This window comes from Falco punctatus, assembly GCF_963210335.1.
Source record: "Falco punctatus genome assembly, chromosome: 3".
NCBI lineage: Eukaryota > Metazoa > Chordata > Aves > Falconiformes > Falconidae > Falco > Falco punctatus.
In genome coordinates, this window is record NC_137582.1 from 21,100,608 (window position 1) to 21,128,156 (window position 27,549).

General features: G+C 41.7%; 1 protein-coding gene across 1 annotated transcript in view; it reads right to left on the minus strand.

Moving 5' to 3' along the window:
- Nucleotides 1-224: 224 nt before the first annotated feature.
- SLC30A8 (solute carrier family 30 member 8) overlaps nucleotides 225-27,549 on the minus strand; it is a 37,608-nt gene continuing 10,283 nt past the window's right edge. The window contains exons 2-8 of the mRNA XM_080378724.1: nucleotides 23,947-24,316; nucleotides 20,043-20,208; nucleotides 15,473-15,626; nucleotides 14,766-14,955; nucleotides 13,969-14,074; nucleotides 11,506-11,640; nucleotides 225-10,516 (exon numbers count right to left, since the gene is read on the minus strand). Of these exons, the coding sequence (XP_080234850.1) occupies nucleotides 10,371-10,516; nucleotides 11,506-11,640; nucleotides 13,969-14,074; nucleotides 14,766-14,955; nucleotides 15,473-15,626; nucleotides 20,043-20,208; nucleotides 23,947-24,316 (1,267 nt within the window). The 3' untranslated portion in view covers nucleotides 225-10,370. The remainder of the gene's footprint in view (nucleotides 10,517-11,505; nucleotides 11,641-13,968; nucleotides 14,075-14,765; nucleotides 14,956-15,472; nucleotides 15,627-20,042; nucleotides 20,209-23,946; nucleotides 24,317-27,549) is intronic.

Genomic DNA, 27,549 nt, shown 5'->3' on the forward strand with positions numbered 1-27,549 from the left:
TGAATGGGGCACATAAGACCAGGTGAAACACACTTCCCACCCAAACGCCATGCCTATAAAGGAGATCAGTGTAATCATTGAGGCTGCCACGTTGTATTTCATGGTGTTTTCAGACTCAGGAACAAGTTAGCTGGGGTGGTTTACTTAGCCTAAATTCCTAGCAAGTCTGCTGATGAACTAACCAAACATACAGGAACATCTGGATTTGATTTCACTGTAAAAAAAAAATAAATAGGTGTGGATATGTTGTTTTAAAGAGACCCTTTCACATAACCAGCATCAGTGAGACAAGTCTGCTGGCTGTTGCTGCTTAAGTTACTTTCTGTAGGTATTTACCTCTAAATAGCAGTACTTGTTTCTCTGTATGTGTTTCTCTGTTAGAAAGCAACACTGCCACCGAAACACACTTCAAACACCTTTCACATAGTCCACTACAAGAAAACGGAGTAAATAAATCAGTTGCTTATGACCTGATGGTGGCCCATTGTCTTTCCTGTGTGTACTCTTGTTAATGATCAACTGAATGATGGAAAAACAATCAGCAAGCAAACTGAGTTTCTTAGGCTTCTCCCTGCAACTCTTCTCCCTTAGGTTTCTGTAGGAACTAGACAACCTCTGCATTGAGCTCTTTGGCTGTTGGAATAAAAGCTGACATCATGCGCAGTTGCACTTCCAACCACACCATTCAGAGGAGTCAGCAAAGTTGGAAAGACTACAGTGAAAGGTTAGCTCTGTTGTAACTCTGTTTATCTCCTGCTGTCGCGGTGCAAGGAATTGTTTGAAAACTGGAATTGAACATTGGCAGCACCAACATTTCTGCCCAGTATGCTAACTGATTTGCCTCATTACCTGTATTCTGTGATGGCAGAGATTTCAATTTCCCCTACTTGACAAAAAGTTTGGTTGTCTGCAGAGAGGGACAGACATGATGTATACATACTTCAGCGCGGATTTACTGTTATTTCATGTCACAAAGTGCTGTGTTTTGAGGTAACACCTATTGGTGGTCCTGGAGGTTGAGGGCAGATTCACACACTGCAGATTGTGCCTAGGTAAAGCAGCTTTGTTATAGTATTTTAGCAGAGAACACATAATTTTTAACTACTACAGCTGTCTACCAAGTGAGTCAGTGTTAAGCATCAAGGGAGCAAAGCCTGCACTGAAACAGCAACCTGTCCTCTGGCATCAGGGGGTGCAAGAGATGCAAATTCTTTCAAGTTCTGTTACACACCTGGGAGATACCAAAAGCAAGAGAAAGCTCTGCTTGACATCTCAGGTACTGGCAATTGCAAGACAGACAAAACAGATTTTCCAGGTCGTCTCTGACTGAACACTAAAAAGTAGCTTGACACATAGCTTGAAGCTTTAGCATTATCAAAAGTGAAGCTACAAAAACATCCCTTTGAGCAACTGAAGATCTGGAACCCAACCCTCCTCATCAGTATGTTTTTTCCTCATTACTAGCAAAACACAGAGCTAGTTCCTGCTATGAACTCGTCAAAGTTTCAGAAATGTTGGAATCTTAACTGCTATTCAAGATGTTAGCCTATAAATTATAACAAACTGGCCATGACACTTTCAGTCCTTTCTGGTCAGCTTTGTATTCTAGTAAGAGCATAATAATTCAAGAACTCATCAGCAGAGACTTTTGACAGCACACCAAGGTTGTTGAGTACCTATGTTTTTAAGTAGCATGACAGAATTCAGAGACACAGGCTAATCTGTTTAAGAAATTAGAGCAATATTAGGTTGTGCTTTCTCAGTTTATCAGGATTTCTAAACCCCAGAGAAATAAAGGCAGAGGTGTTGCTGGAATGCAGCAGACTTTTCTCCTTTTTCAGTTTTTTGTTTGTTTGTTTTAATATAACAAAGCAAAGTCACAATTTAAGCTAAAACTGCAAGTAAAAAGTATCTCCACCTTATTTAGCGAAAGGTGCCTCCCCTGGTACTAGTAACATTACAAGTCTGTTTATTCTCCAGTGAGTTTAGTTTGTAGATTCTTTCAGGGAAAAAGACTTTTCTAAAGTTAAAGTAAAACCCAGAGAGAAAAATCCACCTTTTCATTCCCTAAAGAAAAAAGATAAAACCCCAAAGTTCTCCCTTTTTGCAAATTCTGTTTGAAATAACCCAATGAATTAAAATGGTTTAATGGTTCAAACTGAGAACAAACATATACCTAGTTACTCTTTTGAACAAGCATGTAAAACAGAGCTACAGTGATAAGGTAAGGTTACTGAGGCACTTTGTACTTACCAGAGCTTTAACCTCTATTACTTGATGGACTTCTAACCAGCTTTGACTTTTCATTGACTTTTCTCACCTTTAATTTAAGGCTGCATTGACTTTTCCTGTCACCTTAATCCATTTCTATCATTTAACTGCTGCACAGCTAGCTACAGTGCTACTCAGTATTGATTATATTCTTTCCTCTCGATAATGTTTTGTTACATAAATTGAAAAATAATCAAAGAAGCTTCTTAGTGCTTTGCTGTTTTTTAGTAGTTAATAATTCCGCTGATGTTTTAAAAAATGTTTTCTTCAGTGTTTCATTGCTCTCTTAGCCCAGGTCAGTGTTTTGGAGAAGGGAAAGCTGTAAATGAGATGTGGTGCAGTGGCTATGCAGAACACATTTGATCCCTGGGGTTTGCCGTGAATGACGAGCTGCTTGAGAGGAAATCCTACCAGGTCCCGGTGGTGGCTTTCCAAGACGCTGAAATCCCGTTCCATGGCTGATGCCCAAGTGGTTTCCACGCAGGGTCACCACAAAAGGAGAGGGTGACAAGGAGGAATGAAAGCTGCCTTGGGACTTCCCAACTGTACAACCTACCAGCAGGGAAACAACTCCCCTGGGGATGTGGGGTTCGTACTTCAGACACCTGAGAACCGCCCACTAATGGCCAGCTACAAATGTGCCCCTCAGGGACACAGCAACACTAGGGAAGCAAGACCTGTCCAGACAGCACCCGGAAAGCCAGGAGTCATTTCCTCCATGCCTTTGCCCTAACATGGTAGCAGAGTCTGCTTTTCAGGCAGCTCTCCTTTCCAGGGAACGTGGGTTTTTACGCCAAGGTGCTCAGTAGGATGTCACCTCCGCTACAATAACCCAGGCATGATTAAAAGGTATTTGTATCTTACAGAAGAATTAGAATTACAGAAGTGACAAGATGAAACAAAATATAGTATTCTACAGGCAAATACTATACGGAAAAACACTGCGTTAGCTGAGGCTTAAAATACTCTGGGGAAAGTTAAAAGTTGCTTGAAGAATTATAGAAGGAAAGATAAAATCTTTTTCTTCTGGCCTCAGTATTTTTAGCTTGAATTTATTGTTCCATGACAGGGTGTCTCCTCTCACCATTTAGTGGATCATAAAAAGAAAACTTCATTTTTCTTGTTTCTAGTAAAAAAAAAGTGACTCATGCTTGCAGCCCAGGCTCAGCCATATGCCTGGCTGGGTAGGTCTTCAATACATTTTTTGGTAGCGAAGGGAAGTGACATATCCGTGATAAATATAAAATGGGTTTTATGTTGTTTGGATGAAGGCAAGTACTGTGTTCATTCCTGACTCTCTCCTTGACTAGCTATGTTGTCACTATGCAGGCTCACTCCCTTGCTTGGACATTATACAGGAGATGTAACCCAGGGCTCATGGAAAGCAAATTTCTCCCTTCTGCCTTCCTGCACTAAGGCACACCTTTGGTTGTCCTCAAAGTCAGCCTGCTTCAGTGGGCACATCACTAAAAAATAAACTATAGAGTTTCAAGAAAATTTAGGTGATGTGTTCCAACGCACACTTCTAGTAGCAGCTTTAAGAGAAGGTTGGTTGGGTGGGGTTTTTTTCTCCTTGTGTTTGGTGTCATCTTTGTTAAGGATGGGTCCTCTCTGATTTTCCTTTCTTCCTTCCCATAACATTAAAGTAGCTGTTCAATGCCACCCATTCCGCACAGGTAAGTGCTAACAGGTATATGATTGTGTGTCTGTTCCTGGGCAGGGCATTAAAGCAGGCACAGAGAAAGCTGGTTTGTAAAATGGCTTCCACCACGGACCTCAGGTGTGACCTCAGAAAAATCACTCTGGTTTTCCTCACTGTGCTCCCTCTCTTGTCTGTCCAGCCCTAGTAGAGCAGAGTCCTCTTGGGGCCGAGACCATCTCTTTCCCCAGGAACCTAAGCTGTGCCTGCTACAAACCCTACGCGCTAGGAGAATACAAATTAATGACATGAAACTACTGTTGAATAGCCTTATTGACTCACGTCTTTTATACAATCGTGAAGCCTATATAACTCTTAAGCCTCTCTGTCACAGTTAATACCAGCTTTCAGCCATATCTTTGCAACTGAAGCTCAGCAGGGAACTAATGGATGACCAACTATTCCCTGCTAACATGCAGTAGGAATGACTGTGCCTGATCAATTCTTAAAAACACTCGCAGTGAAAAAAGTACTCGGAGAAAGTTGAAACTGTTCTTTTTAAGAGAACATTTTTTTTTTTTTTTTTATGATCTATGATTCTGCATTTAATTCTGTAAGTGTAGTTTAAAGGGTAGAGGGAGTTGTTAAATTTCATTTCACATCCACACTCTTCTGTTGGCACTCCTGTGGAATTGTCACTGCTGCTCACGCACACTGAAGGGCAGCACACCCCTTTGCAGGCAGAGTGCAGCAATGCAGCTCATTCCCAACCATTTCCCAGGTGATACCGTTGAAGCCCACAGGATCTCCCATTTATGCCCTTATCATTTTTTCTTGCTTCCTATGAGGGATCTGCTTTTGCAAAAGCCTCTGTGACAGAGGAGGGCTGGGTGTGATGTCCTCCTAAGCTGATCAGCAGTTTCTGCTGCTCCTTCAAAGGGCAGCACATCCTTCGAAGCACTGCTAGCACTTGCCTGTCATCAACATGAGACACCAGGGCAGGAACCGAAAGTTAAAGATCCAGGTTGCACACTGCTGGTGGTAAGCACACTGGTTCCAGGCGTTTTGATATCAGAATGACTGCCTAGACCAGGAGCTAGCCCAGAGTGCCTAGTGCCTTTGCGGATTAGTGGGTTGTGCCATGATTAATGAATTCCTGCTCTTTCTCATTTAGGCAGAAGCTACATGAACTGTTCCAGTCAGCTTCAGTCTCCAAGAAGAAAATTACTACAGAATATAACTACACAGCAGGAAAAAAGAAGTCAGTGCTTCACCAAAGGCTTGATGCTCGTTCTGCCCATGCAATTCAGGAGGAGCTCCCATCGTTGAGAAGCTTGTAGCTATAGCATGTGAGGAGTCACATGGCATGTGTCACAGCAGGACACCTTTCATTGCATGCCATGGCAGTTTCTGTGGCGTCTGGTAAGGAGAGACAGCACATCACAGCAGGGCGGGTGGCGGTGTGGTTTGGGAGACAAAGCTACAGAGCCTGGCTGTTTAAGAAGAGTGCGAGGCGTGGGGTAAAATGCCTCTGATGCCACCAGGAGTGTTTCACAATCCAACCTTTCTAACTCCTGTTCATCTGTTCATTCATTTCTTTGCATACCATTTTTTTTTTTTTTTTTTTTTTTTAAATCAGAAGTCAAACCCCTAGACTGTAGTGAAAAGCAGATGTATTTCTCATCAACGTAACACCTGGGGTGGAAAATTCTGCAAGTGCGCTAGTAACCGTGTCAAAATCCCTCGTTATGCTTCCCTTCCAGCCACTGTTCTCACTGTGCTGCGCTCCAAAGCTTCTTCTGCTGCAGTGCAATCTTGCTAGGCACCAACACAAAGTCTGAGCAAAAGGAAGAGAAGTCGGAAGAAGCAGTTCAGCAACTGGATGTCTCTAATTCCTTTCTTTCTTAAACTGTGTGTACTCAGGTGGGAAAGGATTTTATTTTTCTTAGCTGAAAGAGATTATCAGCAGGCTTAAGAATGTGAAAGAGTACCTTAAGCTGGATGTGGAGCAGATAATATTTTGGCTGTGAAAATTCTAAGTAACTTTAACACAAAGTAAATATATAGTGGTGTTTGACATGGGCCAATACGTGATGTGTGAAATGGCTGTTGTTCTTTGTTTTTATAAAGTCCCTGTTATTATTGTGCTAATGATAGACTCAAATGAAAAAAAGATGGTTTGTTATACCATATTTTAAACAAACATGGAGCAGAAGGTAGTTTCTTTCTGAGGAGCTTTTATCTAACCACACAGGTTGAAGAGGAATAGGAAGGGGTGTAAACAGAAAGGATATGTGATAAATATCATGCTGGCATTGAAATTTGAGTAAGTGGCTGGCTGAGGCATTGCTGAAGAAAAGGCAAATGGGGAAAAATCATAGAATAGAATCACAGAATCATTTAGGTTGGAAAAGACCTTGAAGAGCATCGAGTCCAACTGTTAGAAGAGCAGAGGCTAGAAGGAGACAATAGTTCACAGGGATGAAAAAGGAAGGAAAGTACCTCTGCTGTGGTGAGGGAAAGGCACTGAGGAAGGTGTGTTGGAGCATGCTAGCTTTTACAACAGGGGAGAAAATGCTCAGAGCCAAAATTGATGTAACCTCTTGACATTGGTAAGAATGATATTGCAGACCTGCACAGTCCTTGTTGCTTAGGCCAACATTTGCTGCCATGGACAGGACTGAGACATCTTGTTTGGACTTCCTCTGGAGGTGATGATTTACTGTCATGATGTCTCACACTAAGTGGGCAACGTAATCCTCAGTTGCATATCCAGTTCTCATAACCACTTCACATTTCAGACAGGAGAACACAGGATGGTGTCTACAGCTATAGCTACAGTAAGGGACTGTTCCATTTATGCTAATGACAGATTCATGCCTTAACTGTTTCCAGTTTGAATAACTATAAATATTTCTGTCGCTATTTGATGGTCATCTCAGCATAATATTAGCACTTAGGCCCTTCGTCAGTGCTGAATGAGGAAAGTTTAGCTTTGTATTTGCCTGTTGCATGGCTTCTACTCCAAAAAGTCTTGAGCTTCTGCAAACTCCTTATCCTCAGGCTCTGCTCAGTGTGTTAGATTTTGGTCACAGAAAGTAAGAAAGAGACAGTGCTTTTGGGGGAAGGGAGAACTGTATAATTTACAAGCTGCAAAATGACTACATTAAAATTTAGGGGAAAAGGAGTGTACTTATGTACATAAAATTTGAGTGCTAGCCAGTAAAGCTATGTACTTGCCCATGTGAACTGAACTTCACCAAGAAACGGTTGGACATGAAAAATAGACCGTTTATGCAACAAATACTTTTCTGTTTCACAGCAGTTCCAAGAATGAATTAGAGGTAGCAATTTTTTGTCAATTTTCTTGCAGGTATTCTGTAAACAATCAAAAGGTTGTAAAGTTAATAAAAGCAGAGCCGTCTGGAAATTGTCTCTGAATTTCCCAGACCTGGCTTCGGTATATCACAACAGTATTTCTGCAGAAATCCTCCTCAGCCAGTCAGACAGTATTCTGAAAACAACCTTGTACCGAGATAATATCACTGAGGATCAGACTAGACTGGGGTGAAGAACAAATACACATTTTGCATTTATATACATAGTGGGAGCATTAACGATTCAGCTCCTTACAGCAATATTCATAACTACAGGTAAATACTTGCTCTAAATTCATCTTCAACCTATCATATTTAAGTAAAATTCCCTTAGGTTTTCATAAACCATCATGTCACTTTTGCTCCAGTAGTCTGCTAGAGTAAATTCCACAACAGAAAGTAAAGACAATTGCACTGTCTCTAGCTTTTGCTAAAGATACATGGTTAAACTCTTTCTGAAATACAAGGACTACTGCTGTAACGAACCCAAACTTCTCCTCTTCCTCCCCATGCCTGTCTGTTGGATCATCAGGATTACTGTGGATGGCAGCTGCTACCTCACTTCCTTCTTAAACCTTCTTTTTTATAACTTTCCCCCACACCCTTTCACTAAGGATCATTATTGTGGATTAATTCCTTCTTTCCTCATATCTGTATATTTCACTGCTACTTTTTCCAAAACATATTGAAAGACTTCCCCATCCTTTCAATTCACTTGGATGATAGCCTCATCAGTCCTGGTCCAGGCTGCTGAATCTTCTTTTTTTCCAACTCCTCTTGTGTTGCTTCCATCCGGTTTTTCCACAGCTCTGCTACTTAGCGTAGCTTTCTTGGTGGACCATGTCACTTGTTTGTTAAATTTTTTTTTCCAATATAAACGCTTGCTCTTAAACTTCTGGTCTTTATCACCACCTCAGCTTAAATCTCAGCACTGAATCTGTGTCCTATATGGATGCTTCTGTCACCCACTCATTATCCTTTATGTTGTCCTTGACCATAAAAGTATTCCCCCAAATTCCCTATTATATCTGGGTCTGTGTCCTAACCTTATCCAAAACATTTTGAAAGATAATTTTTCATATGAAGGCCACAATGTTAACTTGTCCTCCCCAACTAATGAAAAAGATGCTCAGGTTACTTAATAAGCATAGCTGAGTCATCTTTGATAGGAGGCAACTATGCTCAAATATACCAGCAGAGAAACTGGCCAAAATACAAGGTAATTTCTTCATTCGGGGTCTCTTACTGTGCTTTGATTTATCTGTGTCTTATCTTGTGGAGTTTCAGCTGCAAAGGGCAAGAATTGGCTTTATCACTGTACTGAATACCACTGCTATGGTCTCAGTTCTTTCAAGCCAGTAAATAATGAGATGCTCATGAAATTCTTAGCGGGTGTTGTGTTTTAGCACCTTATCTGATTTCAGTGGGAGGTTTACCTGACTAAGACCTTCTGAGATGCCTCCACAAAGCAGAATAATTTCTTGTTCCCCTACCAGGTAACAAATGCCAGCTTAATACATCAACCTATCATCACATAGTTATGTATTATCCATAGCCAAAAGCCCCTAATAATAAATTCTAATCTCCTTAGGATGATGAAGTAGAAAACTAATGTGAACTTATTGCAAATAAAAAAAAATTATTTCCCTAAAAAGCAAGGCTTCTTTATACCTCAATAACGCAACACTCTTTCCAGCTGTTAGCATAGAAACTCAGTACCACTCGGTATCACACACTTTATTCTGTTCTAACAAACCTGTTAGTAAAATAAGCCCTATAGCTGTTGGAGTGAGGACTGCAGAGTGGGAAAACATTATGCCTGGTTCTGCAGTGAAGCTAGTGAAGCTGCATTGTTATGGCCACGGGCAGAACTGAAGCTGTTTTGTGAAGGAGCACTTGAGCGTGCAGTTTGAAGTGCAATCCTTGTTTTTGCTAACAGGTGAGAGTTTAATTCAGTTGAATAGACAAAAATAGAGGCACTGCAGCCAGACCTGGCTCTTTGTTCCTGGTTCTGCAGTAACAATTGCCAGATATGCAGAAGAGGAAGGTTTAACACATCCTGTTGGGAAATGTGGGAATTAGCTGCTTGAAAGAGAGGCAAGTCCCTTCCATGTACAGTGAATGGCTGGGTGATATTCTAAAGGGTTTTTGAATCATCTGATATAATGTCAGGGATGTAGCGTCGCTGGGTAACACCCCACAGGCCATACTGTGAAGGACACCAGATGTGATGTTCACAATGGCTCCCAGACTTTCCTTGTCCTAATTATTTTTACCTTTTCTCGGAGCACCCAGTCTGGTTTATTGTCACAACGCAGTGGCACCTTGTGACATGGACACCCAAAACTCCACTACAAATGTTCCATCATGACTTATCATGATGCAATGCAATAAGAGTTAGGTGGTGTCTTGATAGTAGAGAATACTGCCCATGTCTAATGGAAAAGAGTTTGGCTGAGGGCTAGCTAAAAAATAAGTAGGGCTAGCTAAAAAACAAAGGTCTATTTGCCAAATGCGAATGGAATGAATTCTCTTGTGATCCACACTGCAGAGTATGGTGTATATCTGATACTTCCCTTAATAGGAAGGGAAAGCACATGCCACCATCTCTTTCTTTCCCAGATATCTTCATCCCCCATACTAATTTAACTATTTTCTTTTATCCTGAGTAAGTGTTGAGCCTTGCTAACACGAAACTTCCGCTCCATTACATTTTGTGATAATTGGCTTGCTGATAATTTGAAGGTTGATTAGTTTTTTGTTACCTGTGATTACAAACAGGCACTCTTAAATGTTGCTTTAGTGCCAATTTGCTGCTCTAGTCAAGAATAATTCAGATATTTTCTCTTGTAATTCAAAGTAACTGCTGATGGACAGGTAATCTAGCTGATGGATGGACCTAATACGTGTTCTCTCCTGGTAGGTGGTACCAAAAAAAAAGTTCATGCACCACTCACAGTGGCAGGGCTTTTTAGTTCCATTAATTACCATTTGTTGTTAATACATTACATGCAACTGGCACATGTAGTCTCCATTGACCTGTAAGAGGAGTAATTGCTATTTTGTATAGCATACTGCCCCCTTCAATCCCTGGGCTCTTGACAAAAGAAGCAGTCTCGTTTCTGGTCATCCCCTGATTCAATCTGAATGGTGATGGAGTGGAAGCTGTAGTTCTCAGACAGGGCTTGGGTAATATCTCTCAAAATCTTCTGGTTGTCTGATGTGTCTGCTATAGATACCAAACAGAAAATAATCAAAATGCATATAATACTTTACAGAAGGGTAAGTGTTTACTTACAGAAACTATTCACAAACTTCCAACAAGAAGTTTGTTTCGAGAAGTGTTTCTTGTCCTTTTTATCCTCCTTCCAGGAACCTGCATGTCAGCAAAAGTTTGTTCATTCAAATGTGGTTGGAATATGCAATTTTGGCAAGAGCTGAGCTAAGAGTAATCACCAAAGAAATTCAACTTGGCAGAAGACTGGAGGAAAGCAGGAATATTTAATAAAGATGACTTCATCCAGTCAGGGAGTAGCAACAGTGCCAAGTGATTCGGGTGTCTGGCAGACCCACTCTTTTTGGGAAGCAAAGACTACATAGAGGACTTCACCTCTGAGCCTATTCTTGGCCAAACACAGGTGGATTTTTTTCTTAAATAATCCTTAACATGTAAAAAGCAAAAGAAAATTGATCTGGGTGGTGGAAAATTTGTCAACAGGGATAAAGACTACATTTAAAAAAAAAACAAAACAAACATTTTTAAATATGAGCTGTTCCCCTTGGAGTTACCTCTATGCTCCAAGCTGCTTCAAAGATTGTCTTACAGCTAGAAATGCAGATTTGGCCTATGAGTTTTTCTTATTGGGATCAACAGTTTTCAAGTTTGACAAATCCACTCCAAAACTCATTTGATTTTGTGAGAAAAACCCAGCCTGGGTCTAATTCTTCTGATTTATTTGTAATATTTTCTTGTTTTTTTCCTTGCTGCACAGCCTCTTCAGTTTTCGAGTTTGGGGCTAAGTAGAAGTCCCTGTTGTTTTGGCAAGATTTCTGAGAGGAGGATTTGAGAGCTGTTGTTGATGTCATTTTTCCAGCAAAATGATGACATTTGTTTTAACAAGCAATAGATATACAGTCAGTTGTATCCCAGTCAGGAGAGACTGACCTTTACTAGGCAGCAGCTGAATACTTACTCCCTGTTTACAGAAATTTACTGACCTGTGGCAACATGAGCAGATAGAATAGTTTGATTCATTGTCAGAGACCAAAGATGAAGGTTGTGAACAGACTCCACTTTCTCAATTGCTAAAATTCTTGCTTTCACTGCATCATAAGCAAATCCTTTTGATGTTCCTTAAAAGGAGAAATTGGTGGGAAAAAATATTCTTAAGAGATAAGAATTATGATCATTAGAGGAAAATGTGTCATGAACCTTTATTCACTTAGATGTATAATTTTTATTAAAATATTCAGTGCTTTGGAGAGCCTGACTATTCAGAATTCACTGTGAAATTTAATCCTATCCCTTGTTTTTATACTTCTCTGTGGAAGAATGAGACTCATGCATGCCTTAGTAGACACTCTGAGGGTCCAGTTTACATAGCGAAGTGAGCTGTTTAGCCAGATCACATCCTGATTTTGCACCAACAACGTTTGTGAGTGCAGATTTTATGGCATCACCTGAGCACCTCTGAGGGATTCTGTCCTCAGTACCTTTACACAATAGAGAAGTATCTGTTTAGCAGAGAGGGAAAGACAAACATGAAGATTAAAGACTTAAAAAAGACTGAGAAATCTTAGGTGACATTAAATCTCAGGTCTAGTTGCTGAGTAGATCAGTGATTGTTTTCCTAGATGAGCCTTTTTATAAGAGACAATGATGGTGATGAGCCTCATTCAGAGTGAGGGCAGTTGTGATCAGGTGAGCTGCAACATGGAATTCAGAGTTTAATTAAAATCCAAATTTGACCAAGGAATTTAACTTGGTTAACTTGGATCTTCCCTGGAGTGAGACCTAGGAGTTTGAAAATGCACCTTTATGCCCACATGAATGGCTATGCTCATCATGCTTCACTTGGATCAGTAAACTGAAACATATTTTTAATATCACCAGTTATGAAGTATAATAATGATAAGCACAGTATCGGTTAATTTTGTCTTTCATACCATAACTGACAATTATTTGTAATCGTTGATGACCTCAGTGTTGTATGCTTGGTCCTATCAATTTATTACAAGTTTATTACAGAGTACTGACTTAGTAGAACATGATGCTGACATGCACATGCTCTTTAGAGATGGACATGGACAGTCAGTACCTGCATAATGCAGTCAGTCGCAGGGGCTGTGGGGCTGACACCCTGGGACAGACTGGATACATGGGGTAAGAGCCACCTCTAACACCAGCTCCAACACCCAATTTCTCTTCAGAAAATTCTGGACAGAATATGCTACCTATGAGGTAGGAGACTGGCTTCAGAGACCAGAAGGACAGCATCAAGGAGCTGGCCGCAGAGGGGAGCAGAGCACTGCCAGTTTGGGCATATCAGCACTGCTTGTGGGAGTTGGGAATCACTGCTCTGAGAGAGAGAGACCCCTGAGTGTCAGGGGCTGCCAGGCTTTCCTGGTGGTTTGTGGGGTTTTTTCAGTCATCAAGAGACCTGATTTTTTGGCAGCCAAGGCACAGTCAGTTGCTGCACCCTGTCTAGGTACACTTCTACACAACTGTATCTCTTATCTCATGATCACTGAAAGCAAACCAAGCCTAGAACGAAGCTTTACTGTACAACAAGATTGGAAATGTTCTTTCTTGGAACAGAAGTAGGTGCGAAGTGAAAAAGAAGTAAATATCCATGCAGTCACACTGAGTAACTCGTATCCATTCCAAACCGACACTGTTAGAGCTACTTCTCCCTTTAATCTTTATGTCTTAATAGCATGAGAAAGAGGTTACATTACATTATCCAGTCTAAGGGAGGCAAAAACTTACAGCTATGATTGCTCAAGTCACTTGGCCTTGCAAATCAAATGTTCAGGCCCATAGCTGACAGGATTAAATATTGCTAAGCCTAGTTCTTCCCGCTGCTGATGTGCTGAGAATTGCCTATTCCCTTGCACCTGAATGCAACTGGAAGGCTCCATTGGCTTGCTTTTCTGGACTGACGTAATTAAAAATCTTTTAAACTTCTGCCTCTTGCACTCAGTCTATTTCATAGACACAGTTCAAAGCGCAGCCTTTTTCTTTTCTTTGGTTTTGGGGGTTTTGTTTGGTTTTTTGTTTGGTTTTTTTTTGGCAAAGGCTTTTATTTCACATGGGTAAAAGAATTACACAATGAACAGAGTAGACGTCTCTTATGCCAAAAGGGTGTTAAAAAGCAATGTTACACATATGACAAACAAAAGCAACTCAAGTTTTAGGAACACATTGGGAGTTCATTAGCAAAACACCAGTACGCAGATTTTTATGACAAGTGGCATATGTGTAAATCTTCTAGTGCAATGGTAGAACACAGTTTTTATTAGAATTATGATTATGTTTAAACTATGATCAGAATAATAAAAATATTAGAAACTGATGCAGAAGTGTGATATTATACTTTTGTCACTGAGTATAAGCAGTATGGAGAAAGGAAGAGAAAAAAACCAGGATATAGCTATATTAATTCTGAAATCAAGTCCTACCTTCCATTAACACAAACAAAACATCCCTTGAAATGGTGATGGTGGTTGCCAAAACAAAGATGGAAAACAGAAATGTGCAGATTGGGTCAGCTATTTTGTATTCTGGCTAGAAAAATATGAACACATCACTTTGTTAATTTCATTATTGTCTGTTATTGCCATTTTACATTAGTTAATCTCAAAACATAATGTATTAATAGAATCCTAGACCCATTTGGGTTGGAAGGGACCTTAAATATCAGGTAGTTCCAACCCCCCTGCCATGGGCAAGGGCATCTTCCACTGGACCAGGTATTGATATATATATATATATATATATATATATATATATATGTGTGTGTGTGGGTGGGTGGGTGGGTGGGTGGGTGGGTGTGGGTGTGGGGGTGTGGGTGTGTGGGTGTGGGTGTGGGTGTGGGTGTGTGTGTGTGTGTGTGTGGGTGTGGGTGTGTGTGGGTGTGGGTGTGGGTGTGTATCTATATATGAATATTCCATCCCTCTAATACAGAATGAGTGCTGACTTCCTTTGCCAGGGAGCCTCAGCACAGGGAATGAAGGTGCTATAGATGAAGAAAGTGAGAGACACCGAAGTATCCTCCTTGCAGTTGAAACACCAAGAAGTGCTTCACTCAGTGAACAGTCATTTCAGTTCCCAAGAATAAGTATAATTGTCTTTGACTAAATTACAATGTATATCATTAAGACAGAGAAAATATTTACATAGTACCTAATGTAACAATGCTATGAAAATAACTGTTATACTTAATTGCAAGGAAGGCAAGTGAACTAATAACACTAACCTTAAAGAAGATGATAAGTGCGCTAATTAGCACACTAATACTCTGGAAGAGATCTCCAATGGCATGCACAAAGGCTGCCCGCAGACTGGCATTGCTCAGAGCTGGCTTTTCCAGAGGGGCTGACACGTGTTCCCTGGCTTGGTCCCCACAGCTGTGCCCGTGGCTGCTCTGGTGCAGAATCAGGCTTAGCCTGCAAGAGATGTAAAGCTGCAAATATCAGTGGGGTTACTGCATCTCTGACAGCAATGATGTCACTCACATCATCACCCCTTTCATTTCTGAATGCTGAACAGCAAAATCAGGTATGTTAAGTAAAAGTGCAGAGTGGTTAAGCAGATAATTCCTAGGTGTTTCAGTGTTTTGCATACAAACAGAAAAGTCCGTGAACGGCGTAATTAATGAGGCCTCATTTTCTATAGACTTCTTGAATGTTCTAATAGCTAATAAAAATCGAGGTGCCAATTAATCTATTCCTGGAGCTCGTGCATTTATTCATTGTTCCCTTCCCCGTGTGACAGCTAACAGAAAGGAGAGCAACTGCAACCTTCATTGAGAAGCAGGATCTCTCTTCTCTACCCCTTTCCGCATCTTCACAAAACTCATAAACGCTTAATATTTTTGAGGCCACTATCTATCACTTTTTATTGAAATACAGCAGCAAGTTCAAGGCTCAAAAGTTATATGGGGAGGAAAACAAAGTAACTTACAGGATGTTGGCAAGCACAGCACAAGCAGAGGTAACGAGCATCACCGTAGCATCAATATCGTAATCGGGGTGTAGCAGCCTCATACTAGCCAAATATGCCAACACACCAGTCACCATCCAAACGATTAGCACAGACATCAGAGCTCCCAGAATTTCTAAGGATTAAAACAATCTGATTTTAACAGGAGTCATAACAGAAATGCAAGAAAGTTTAAGAGATTGATGGTAATGGTTCCACATTTGTGAGCTTTACAGCCAGGAGAGTTACTTCTTGTATGTTGGCAGCTTTGATGCTCACAAAGAATGGGCCAAAATCCTTTCTGGTCATAGAAAATCCTGTGTATGTGGTGGCCTTACCCTGTTCTGCCTGCTCCTACATTTTTCCCGTTTCCAGGGTTGAGTTCATGAAGCATTTGGAGAAACTGGAGAGATGAAAAAGATAGTTGGGGGGGGGTTGGGGAGGAGCAAAAGGAGCTGTAATGTGAAGGAAAGATAAAAGCAATTTTTTTTACATCTTATGTAGTTGCCTGGCTCTGGCAGCATGGTGTGAAGACCCCAGGAACCCACCCCTCTTCCCCAACAAGATTATCCTGGTCCCGGGAGCAGAGGTTGGCAGCCCGGAGAGAGGCACTGCTTACCCAAACCCACTGGCAGACATAATCCCCCTCCAATAACCTCCCTTGCTTCCGCACACTTCTTGTCACTTCACACTTCAGAAAGGCAGTGACAGCCCCCAGCAAGGTCCTGCCAGCAAAACCTCTCCTTCCCCTCTCCTGGGACTCATTCTGCCAATGCCACAAAATCATTTCTGTGCCACCAGCAGTGATGAGGATAAAGGAAGTTATTTTTTCCCTGGGGCAGTAAAATTTAATTTCATCTCTATTGGCTCTGAGTTGGGCTCAAATAAATCCGGTCCCCAAGGCTACCTTTTATTGCACTGCCATAGGAGAGGTCCAGGGATGTTCGTATGAACGTACAGCATGTTTTTAATAGGATGTGGAACCAGTAATTGCCGTGTGACTTGAATGGGTAAATGTTGCGCTTTATGAGTCCAACTGAGAAAATACCAAGGAAAATGAAAGCTCACAGTAAAGTAAAAGGCAGTAGATAGCCAGAAAGAGCAAAGCACTTGCACAGACCTCCACTGTCAGTCCATGAAAGCAGCTGAAACTCAGCTTAGGATTCTGAATATATTTTATGAGGGTCAGAGCTTTTGCAGCAGCCCAGGCTTCAGACGCTTATGAAAATAACCATTTTGTCTAAAACTGACAAGTAATGGATTAAAGTGCACTGACAGAGAAACCTAGTTTAGCTTAAAAATAGAGAAAAACTAACATAAAGCATACCTGGTGTTTGTATTTTCTGCAAGTTAGAGATTGAAACCCTGCAGACTTTGCCCAGCTGAAGGTGTTGATGGCTATGCTATCATTGGCATGAAAGGAGCCAGCAGCTTTTGTGAACACCTGTACGAATATCTGTGTGCATGTGCACGTATGCTCCACAACGGAGTTGGAGGTTATGTTAGAGGTCATCTTTAGCTACATAGGTGAAAATACATATTACTTTTCAATGTAGTATCTTAGGAAAAGTTTAGCTAAGCTTACAGACCAGTTCAGTAGTACTAAAGGCTTTACTCAAGAGGTTACCTTTCTTCAGCACTACTGGCACTAACAGAGCGCAGCAAACAGTAGTGTCGGATTGTTTGGGAATCTCTGAATCATACCAGGGATAAAGAAATTGAGGTTGAAGATACCTTTTGTTGTGGTTTAATCCCAGCCAGCAACTAAGTACCGTGCAGTTACTCTCTCCCTAACTCCACACACACACACACATACCCCACAGCGCGATGGGGAGGAGAATCGGGAAAAAGGTAAAACTCATGGGTTGAGATAAGAACAATTTAATAATTGAAATAAAGTATAATAATAATTACAATCACAACAACAATTAGAATGAAAAGGAGAGAGAGGGAGAGAGGAATAAAACCAAAGAAAAAAAACCAATTGATGCCCAATCCAGTTGCTCACCACCCACTGACCGATGCCCAGCCAAGTCCCCCAGCAGCAACTGGCAGCCCCAGACAACTCCCCCCAGTTTATATACTGAGCATGGCGTTCTATGGTGTGGGATCTCCCTTTGGCTAGTTCGGGTCAACTGTCCTGGCTCTGCTCCCCCCAACCTTCTTGTGCACCTCCTCGCTGGCAGAGCATGGGGAACTGAAAAGTCCTTGACTTAGAGTTAAGCACTACTTAGCCACAATTAACACATCAGTGTGTTATCAACATTATTCTCATACCAAATCCAAAATACAGCACTGTACCAGGTACTAAGAAGAAAATTAACTCTATCCCAGCCAAAACCAGGACAGCTTTCCTGCCTGGAAATAGGTCTGGCTCACACTATCGGTTTCATTCAATATTGTGCTTCCAGCCACGTTGCTGAAAGTAGCTGCACACCCAAAGGATTTCACTGAACTGCTGTCTTGGCTGGTTCTGCTCCCTGGTTCTGGATTAGAGGACAGGAGGCATTCAGATGGCTTCTGCTAAACCTATGCCCTGTCATACACAGTCTTTGCATGACAAACTCTGTCTATCAGTCTGAGAAAAACAGTGAAAAAACAGCTTCCAAGATCATGTAGGGCTGCAGCTGTGAGACCTTGGTAGTCAGTGCACAGTGACTGCCACCCACCTGACTGCCCTCGGCTACTCTATTAAAGCATCCACCTGCATATCAAACTGGAAATACAGCTGGGGAAAAAACCAAGAAACAGGATAACTATCATGGAATGCAATTAAATAGCCACTGATATTTTATGCAAGGCTCTCTCTGCTACCGGGATAAAAATGTAATAAAGGATTGGTTTTGAAGTTCTGCATTGCAACAATAAAAACCTAAAAAATCTAACACAGACTGAGGTGGCTAAACCTGCCTACATCAGCAAGACAGGAGTTTCTCTCACTTTCCTTTCTTCACAGGCTAAGAGAGCATAAACACAAAAAGTAATTATGGATCAACTGATGGTAAGTAGTAGTTTTCTAAGGCTGCAAAATTCAGTGTTGTCTACATAATGCCAGCTACGCTTCTGTCACACTAAACCTCCCCCTCACCCAGCAGCCTGTTTCCAGCAGAGCTGGTAGAACATACTTGGGGAGCAATATAAAGACAATATGAGTATGGCATATGTCTCCCCTGGTACATTCTGCAGCTACAGGCAGCCTTGGCCTACAGACATCCTGACTCAGAAAGCTGCTTCTGGACCTTCATGTTGAACAACCTTGAAGTATTTATCATTTGAGTCCTCAGTTCGGGTGTACAGGTGTCTAAAGCCATTTGAGATACACTGACAGCTCCATGTATGGCTTGGCACAAGATGTATAGATGACTTCCAGAGTGGCAGCTGGACACTTTGTGGAACGTGTTAGGGCATTTCAAACAGCACCAATCACTTACACATGAGCAACTAAATTAAGCCCTAAGACACACGGCATGGGATTTGTTTCCAGACCGAGATGACTAAATTAAGATGTCTACATGTAGGTGTGAGCTAAATGTCTAAACTGCCTCTGTGGGCAATGGACATCAGATTAATGGTGATTCACACAGCTCCCTGCTCCACTGACTGCCTGGGAACACACCTGAGTTTCTAAACTGTGAGTGTCTGGTGGCATTTGAGATGCTCTGGCCCTGTGCTTGTTACCCTGTGAGGTCTCCCGTGGGTCTTGTGTGACAGCTGCCATTCCCATGCATAAGTCTCAGACACCCTAGGGATGGAGCACTAGACTTCTATGTTTAGGCAGCTGAACAGAGTCTCGATTTCTGTTGAATGTATCAGAAACTTGGACCCTGTGCTTGTATGTGCTCACGTATGTGTAGTCGTTGATATTAAGGTGTCTAAATCTCAAACAGAATCATACCCCCAGAAAATTTTTCTCATGTCTTGCCTTTTGTAGAAGCACTTGTGTTTGTAAAGCTTTTGCTATTAGGTGTCATGCATAAATATATTGATTTTGGTTGAGGACAGAGAACTTTAAAAGCCTACCAGTGCTTCCACCTGATAAAACCCAGCAGTGATACAGAGATATGCAGGAAGAAGATTTAGAAAATGGTAAATGTTAAAGGATCTCACTTTTCTAGAAATATAACATTGTTGTCTTTTTAAAAATAATTTAATGAATTGTTTTATTATTCTATAAATGAAGTAGATCCTAATTTTTATGGGCATTGCTGCTTTTACAGAAGCTTGTGTTTCATAGTAGATTGAGGGCTCGGTCCTCCTCATACTTACTGAGGGAAGTTGCTGTTTATCTCAGCCAAAGCTAGCACCAGCCCACAACTATATTGAATAATGAACTGAAAGATACGTTTGCAGATAAGAGATGGCTGTGCTCTTTACTTCTTAGAAGTTCACTAGCTTGCTCTGTTTGTTGTGTGTCCTGGAGGCTTTGAGGGCATTAGTGTGCTACCCCTAAACATCTACAGACCTTTGTGGGACATTGGCACATTTTCAGCTCCTGCCTACGATGACCTTCCCTTTCCCATTCCACATGCTCATATTGTGACAATTTTACTACCTGCTCGGTGCCACCCAAAAGTCAACTGTTTGGTGGGAGGTTTGGAGGCAAGCCACAGTGAGAAGAGGCTGATCAGGAAGCTTGTCAGGTCCACCAGGATGTGCGCCGCGTCGGTGATCACCGCCAGGCTCCCAGCGATCTGCCCACCTGTGTGAAACACACATCCCTATCACGGCTCTGGTCAGAAGGTTGAGTCAACCAGGTCAAACTCAAGAACTCTTTGCTGTGATTCAGAGGAAACACTCAATTTTCAGTGATCATACACATGACTCAAAACTCTTTTCATTTTGTACCTTGTTCAGACAGTGAAAGGTATGAATGAGTAGAAAAAAAAAAGCTGAATTTCTTTGTCTGAGAGAGATCAAGAGCCCTAAGGACGATGAGTTGTAATATATTAGTGCTGTGGTTATGTTACTATTGGACTATTTTACTATGACTATTTTAATATCAGATTTCTTCATGAAAAGCAGTATTAAGGATCACATTTCCACTATCCCCCCACTATCTTTTCACAGATCACTGATATGTTTATATATGTACAAAACCTCAGAGACTTAGTTTATGGATTTTATTCCTATTTGTTATAGGAAAATATGCACGTTCTTCCTGAGTTTTGGACAGCTGGATGGGCAACTGTTTATTTGTCACAGGCAACACTAAAACAGGAATAAAAGGAAAGGTCCCAGTAGAAGAGCTGGGATAAACAACCAACTGTTTTGGTGATGGCATAGAGAAAAATGTGTTAACAGGAGCAATCTATCATTTTGCATCTGTAATGCATGATTTAATTTTCCTACTAGAGCTCAAAAATTGTGGCTGAATATCATTTTACTTTGAGAGGCTTCAGTTTCATGTGAATTCTGAAAAAAAAACCCACCCTAAACCCAAACCCCAAACCATTTTAGGCAATCTGAAACCACATTCTTTTACCCAGTAAGCCAAATATCATTATTTTGCCAAACTCTTCTAACTGTGTCTCAGGGTTAAAGGCAAATCCAAAAAAAAAAAACAAACCAAACCTAAAAAATTGCTCTAAACTACCCCAGGTGCCAGTGGCTGCAGGCGAAGACAAGGATCACAGGCAGAAAGCTGTCCTGCCAACTTGTTATGGCAGGGGAACCTTTTCATCAGAGTAGAAATGTAGAAAAACAGAAATGTGAAGTAATAGAACCAAAACATCTAGTCTCTGTGTTTGGTGATATATTTCCATCCTTCAGTCATTTAATTAATTTCAGCTCACCTGTTTCTCCTGACCACAATCCATATGAAAATCAATAAAAAATGTCATAAAATGCCTCATTCAAAACTTTGGCAAGATACCACTGCCAGAGAGACCTGTAGACATATCTCTTGTTTCCTTATAGATGAAAAGGCTTCATGCCAGCAGGGTGGTCTGTTTAATTTCCTCCCATATGCAGATTTTAGATTCGAATACCTAATACTGTGTGGTTTGTCACCACAAGAGACTATATATCACACATATAGGGGATATATTATTTTTCTATGTTTCCTCCCTATACATATCATTTAAAACTGTCTGAAAATTACTTCCCAAAAGGCAGCAAGCATGACTGCAGAATTTGGGGGCATCTCATTCTTTGCAGCAATGTGAAAAATTCAACAGAATAGGGATTTCCCAGAACATGGCCAGGTGTAAATGCACATATACTTTGTGGTCATGACCCAGCTCTTAGACTTTCACTGTTTGCAGGGCAGCTGTTTCTAAAGTGGTAAGCAACTCTGCATAGCAGAGGGAAGCAGGCTTGCCTGACACTGCACAGATGTTAACAACCAAGGCATCAGCTATCTTTCAGCAAACAAATATATAGAGCACAAGCTGCCTGCAAAACTCAATTGCATTTTGGATAGTGTATTTCCATCTTCTGCGGGACATTACCAGAGCTTGCTTCTAGATTGTCATCTTTGAAAAAAGTTGGCAAATTAATGTTTTATGCATTGCTGGCATAACTAATGCCTTGGGTGAGCTTCTGAGATCTCAGTCTGCTTATCTTAGCAACACGGTCAAGCCTTTATATTCCTTTTTGACATGAGGACACGTGTGGGGCTTGCCTCTCTTTCTAGTGCCCAAATGGAAATAAAGTACTTTGAAAGCCACATTTGGTCCTTAGCCACTAAAAATCCTTGGAAACCACTTTCATATCAAGGCTGTACACGGGATGTCGTCAATTTGACTGGTATCTCCAAATGTACAGAGATTTTGATGGATCTGCATTAGAAGAACAGAAGATAATTGTCTTTCAGAGACAGTTGGTGTATCAGGCTCAGCCAACAGTGCCCCTTTTGGGAGAGCAGTAAGGGCCAGCACAGATGGTTTGGGCAAAAATATCACGGAAAGACCTAGGGATACAAAGAAGCACAACTTTTCAACCTCTTTGAGAGTGATGCGGCTTTGTTTCTTGTTTAGCGTAATTATGCCCACGAAAGCCGTTTGCCCTTAAGAGGAGAAGGAAAGGGAACATATTCTTTATTTTCAAAAGTAAAGCCTGTGTAATCATTATAGGCTTTTATTTCTTTGTGTCATTGCTCCCAACAACTGACCTTTATGACTTACTATTACCTACAATGGATGTTTATAGCTTTGTATATCACAAAGCACTAGAAATTGTCAGTCACTGAATGGTCAATCATCAGGCTCAGGCAGTCTAGCCTAACGATTAAAAAAATTAAATGCATGGTTCGTAATTACAAAAATCTCCATAGACTGCTGTCTGTAACTGCAGTAACTGGTTTGTCAAAGTTTAATGGTCTGAAGCAAAATGGTCTTCAAGCCTGTTACTTAAGCTGTCACTGCAAAAAAGCTGTATGATTCATTAAGCAAAATGAAACATTTAGTTAACATATCATCTGTCCTTCCAATTATCCTCTAGCATTGCCGCATTCACCAAAATTAAGCGTACTGATGATATGGTTTTATTAATAATACATTACTTCTGGCACTGGAAATTACTGCATGGAGATTAGCGGTGTGCACCGGTTTTCATGGAGGAAATGCACATGACCTACGAACAAGGGGCTTCATGCAGAAGCAGTGCGTGGGAGGGAAGAGTTGGAGAAGTCCCTGCTGGCTTTGGCAGCCAGAGGAAAAGGCAGAAATGCAGCGGCTCTTTCAGTACCTCCACTTCTCACCTGTGGGGAAGACAAAGCCTTTCTATTTCATTTTCATGGGGCTCCAGAGATGCAGAAGCTGGGAAAATGTGGGTTTCAGAGGCATTCCTGGCTGATTTTTGTTACATCCCCTGGGGCACATGTGACAAATGTCTGTGGGATTCCTCATCCCTTTACCTCACCTCACCTCACTGCAGAGAAGTGGCAATTAAAGAGCCAGGAACTATCAGGTAGGCATAAATATCACAGAAGCCATGCGGAGAGCAGATCCGTTGGACAAAATGAAAGCTAATGCTCTATCAGTGAGCCAAGTACTTGTACTGGGTATTGTAGGATGGGTCCAGAAGTGAAAGCTAATTAGACAGGGGAATAATCTTCCATTGATCCCGAGACACACCAGCAGGCCAATTTAAAAGATAAACGTGCCCTGGTATAAATACATTCACTTAACTGTAGAAAAGCAGATGGTGAATCTGGCCCTGGATTTCCCTGGATTTTGTAAAGACTGTTGCATTTAATATCAGTTCCTGCTGCTAGCAGCTTTCATCAGTGCTGAGGTCTCATTGGCCTGGATAAATATATAAAATCTTTTAATCTTTCCAAAAAAAATGTAACCCAGTTTATTAGAAACCTTTTGTGACAGGATGCTAAGACATGCTAGCCACTTTCAGCTGGGCTTAAAGACCTGGGAGAACAGTTTAGACCATTAACTGATCTTTGTATTCCTACCCAGATTGCAATCTTTAAATGGATATATGAAAATATTTTGATATTTTCACCTTAAAAAAACCCCACAATTCCTGTAAAGACTGGGAGAAAGGAATGCTGGTTTATCCCAGGTGGGTTCACCTCTGTGCATCATGGGTCCCTGCAGTCGAAGTGTGTGCAAAAGGGCATGAATACGTCTGTGCTGGGCAACAAACTGAGCTCTCTCGGAGCAAATGTACTCCCCTGTAATCTCAGCAATCATGAAGAAGATGCAAATTACTGATGCTACACAGAGCTTCCTCCTGGCTCGCTGCTGCTCCCTTTTCCTGTTCTCATAGGCCTGTGAGTAGCTGTGACAGTGATGCGCTGGATTAGCTTCAGTGACTTCTGCTTCCTGCTGCTGCCTCTCTTCATTTAAGTTCTTCTGATGCCAGCTTATCCTTCAGGATTGAAAGAAACAGAAGGTTAAAAAAGAAAAACCCTGGTTATTTGGGCTTCTAGCCCTGCATCCCCAGAAACTATGTAATTAATGCTTTTGAAGGATAAAAGCAGCATTGGGAACAGCTGAGCAGGTCACAGAAGAGGCTTGCTTGCACAAGCAGGGCTCTGCAGAAGGGAGCTGCACATGAAATGACTGCTTGGCTGTGTTTCCCTGCTCTTTGGGCTCTCCTACATCATTTAGCAGTTTATGAAGCACAGAGTGACTTTCTTAGGCTGTGTATTTTATGCACACCGTGTGATTTTCAAAAAGTCATACATCATGCAAATAGTAACCAAATTTAGCATAGCATGGAGATAATTCGATGGAAAAATTCAGGTTTTTATTCATAACAGCTTTGTCAAGAAGACTACTTTTAAAAAAGTTTACTTCTTCTCAAATGTAATTGACTAAAGATATTTCTCTCCTCTTTTTGCATGCAGAACTATTTTATCTCAAATTTCCACATACATAGGAAAACTATCGATCTTCTGGCAGAGCCTGAGCACAGAAAATATTAGCCAAAAAAATTCAAAGGCACTTTAAAAAATCAAAGAACTAAATTTGCCATAGTATGCTGACCCTTTTCTGCCACTGATTTCATAGAAAGGCGAGAAGTTTGGTGGAAGTGGCTCTTTGAGCATTGCTCCATCACAAGTGATTTCCCAACCAAATCTGCTCTGCCACAAAAACTCAGTGCAGCCCTTCTCAGGGCTTTTGCATAGGAAATATGGGATGGTGGTAGAGAGATCCAGGGCCACGCACATTGCATTGCAACTGCAGGAGCTCCTGGATGACCATGACATCTGGTGCTTTCACTAGAGCAGCCCAGAGACTCCCCCAGGTGGTAAACAAGCACCTTCCCTCCTCCTTACCTCTCAACTGAGAAGTGCCCAAATGGCAACCCCTCCCCAAACCCTGTCCCAGGAGGCTCAGCTGAAAACCATTATGTCTCTCCAGATACAACATTTGTTGCCACAGCTGCTCCTAAGGTGATAACCCTGTTGGTAGAACATCCCCTGCCCTATACTGAGACTTGTGGGAGCACACTGTGACTTCAAAAGGTGAATTCTGCCCAGATGCATGTGTGTAAAAGCCAGGTAGCCACATTTTACAGCCATGTGAGGTCTGTGCATGAGGGCCGTGGTCTGCAAGCCTGCCCAGGAATGCAGCAAACTCCACTGCTCTTTCTGAGTCTGAATTAGCCTGGGGGCATGATGTGGGGCTGAGCTTAACTGCCCCAGTAATAACAGTCTCTTTCCCCATTCTGACCAAGGACTTCCCTTTGGGACCAGGAAGTATTGTTTCTTCAGTTGTGTGAAGGAGACCTGTGTTCTGGGATGTACATGGATCTTGGTGACTTCACGTAGCGTTTCTGCGCTGTCTATCAAAGTGTCAAGATGCCTAAAATCTTACAGGAAAGAAATTATGCTGGTGGCCGCCAATCTGCAGTAGTTGATGTCAAGAAAAAAATCCTACTGAAATCACAAGCTTTTTCCAGCTGCCTTTTTGGGCAGCCTGAGGGGGCTGCAGTTGCTCAGCAGGTCCGAAGTCCTGCCAGGTACCCCGCAGCACACATCCCGCTGATGGGCAGGAGGCAAAGCCTCCTAATCCATGGAGCTGCGAATGCCTCAGCCCCTTGCATCCACCAGCACCACAGAGGTACTGGCAAAAGGAGAAGAGCTGACCCAACTAGGCAGCCAAGCCTTGTAACTGTAGATAATCAGCATGGATTTGGTTTTCTAAATATTATTGAGATGTTCCAAGGATGCAACATGTTCCCCTGAGTCAGCCTGTTTCCCAGCCAGGTTAGCATGTGGTCTCTGTTTGCTCAGCAGAGGCGACCGGTTCCCCCTGTACGTAAGGAGATTGTGTGAAAGAGCAACTGGTCAGATTTAATGCCTGATGCCTGGAGACAGTGAGTTTTCTTAGTCCCTTTGTCAGTCTTTTCATTTATCTTCCCCACAACAACAAATAAATGGGAGCTGGGCCGCCTGGGGAATGGGCTGCCCATCTGGCAGCCGGGGTCCCTGTTAGCCAGTCCTTCTCCAGTCTTTCAGTTTTACATTCATCAGGCTCCTCATGTGCGCTGTGTCACTTATGTACAATATTTTCCTGATGAATTAGACTCAGAAGGTACCACAAACTGATTCCTTCCAGATGGCTGAATGAAATACTGTAGTTCTCTCACTTTCCCCTGGAGATCAGGGTATGCAAGGTTTTCTTTCTCATGATCCCTCTCTGGAGTTAACTTGTAATGCTTTTCTATAGTTTGCATGTAAAATTAATTTCCCTTTAACTCAATTTTCATCAGCTGGCATTGAACATTAAAATCATCTTAACGACATGAGTCATGATCATCTCAACAGCCTGTCAGGGCAGGGATGCCAAAATTACCCCTGCATATTTCTGAGCCACCAAATCCTTTCCTTGCTGCTAACAAAATAGGTCACTTTGTGATCCCCCTCCCTTTTTTAATCTTCAAGTCTCTCCATCAGCTACCAAAACCTCAGAGTAACACAGAGGATAGGAAAGCACTGTCCACAGATCTTGTTTGACAGATGTAAAAGCAAACAGAGACAGTGTAAACCCACGAATGTCACATTTTTCTGTCTAAAGGGTACCTAAATAGAAGTGGCCCAGTTGGCAGAGGTGGCGAGCATCCGCTGCTCCCTTTGAACTTGCAGAGCAGCATCTGGCCCGATGAGTTAGGAAAACTGCCAGCTCCTGTGCGTAACCATTATTTTTTTCTTCCGAGAGCAAGCTGCCACTAATTAAAAGAATCTAAGAGATAGTTTTATAAATGTGTAAATCAAAAGCTTAAGGTGCAGAGATCAGCTCTGTCAAACCATAAACCCTTTCTGAGCGTGTTAGAGCAAGATGTAGCCTTTGAGCATCGGATCTCTGCACCAGCACACTGCAAGCAGAGTCACAGATTAAAAAATAATTTTTCTCCATTTCACATTCCTCTTCCTTTGTGAAAAAGATATTCAGGGGAATGTCACAAAAAGGCTCCTACTGAGTCATGCCCGGAAGGAGGGAAGTAGAAAAAATTAATACATATTGCAGATTCCACACAGATCATTAGCAAAAGCTTTTGATTACAATTTCCTTTTGTTTGTTTTCACTTGATCTGTTGGGTGCCTTGATCTGCAAGCTGATGGGAATAATTGCCATCCTCCTAGACCATTATGA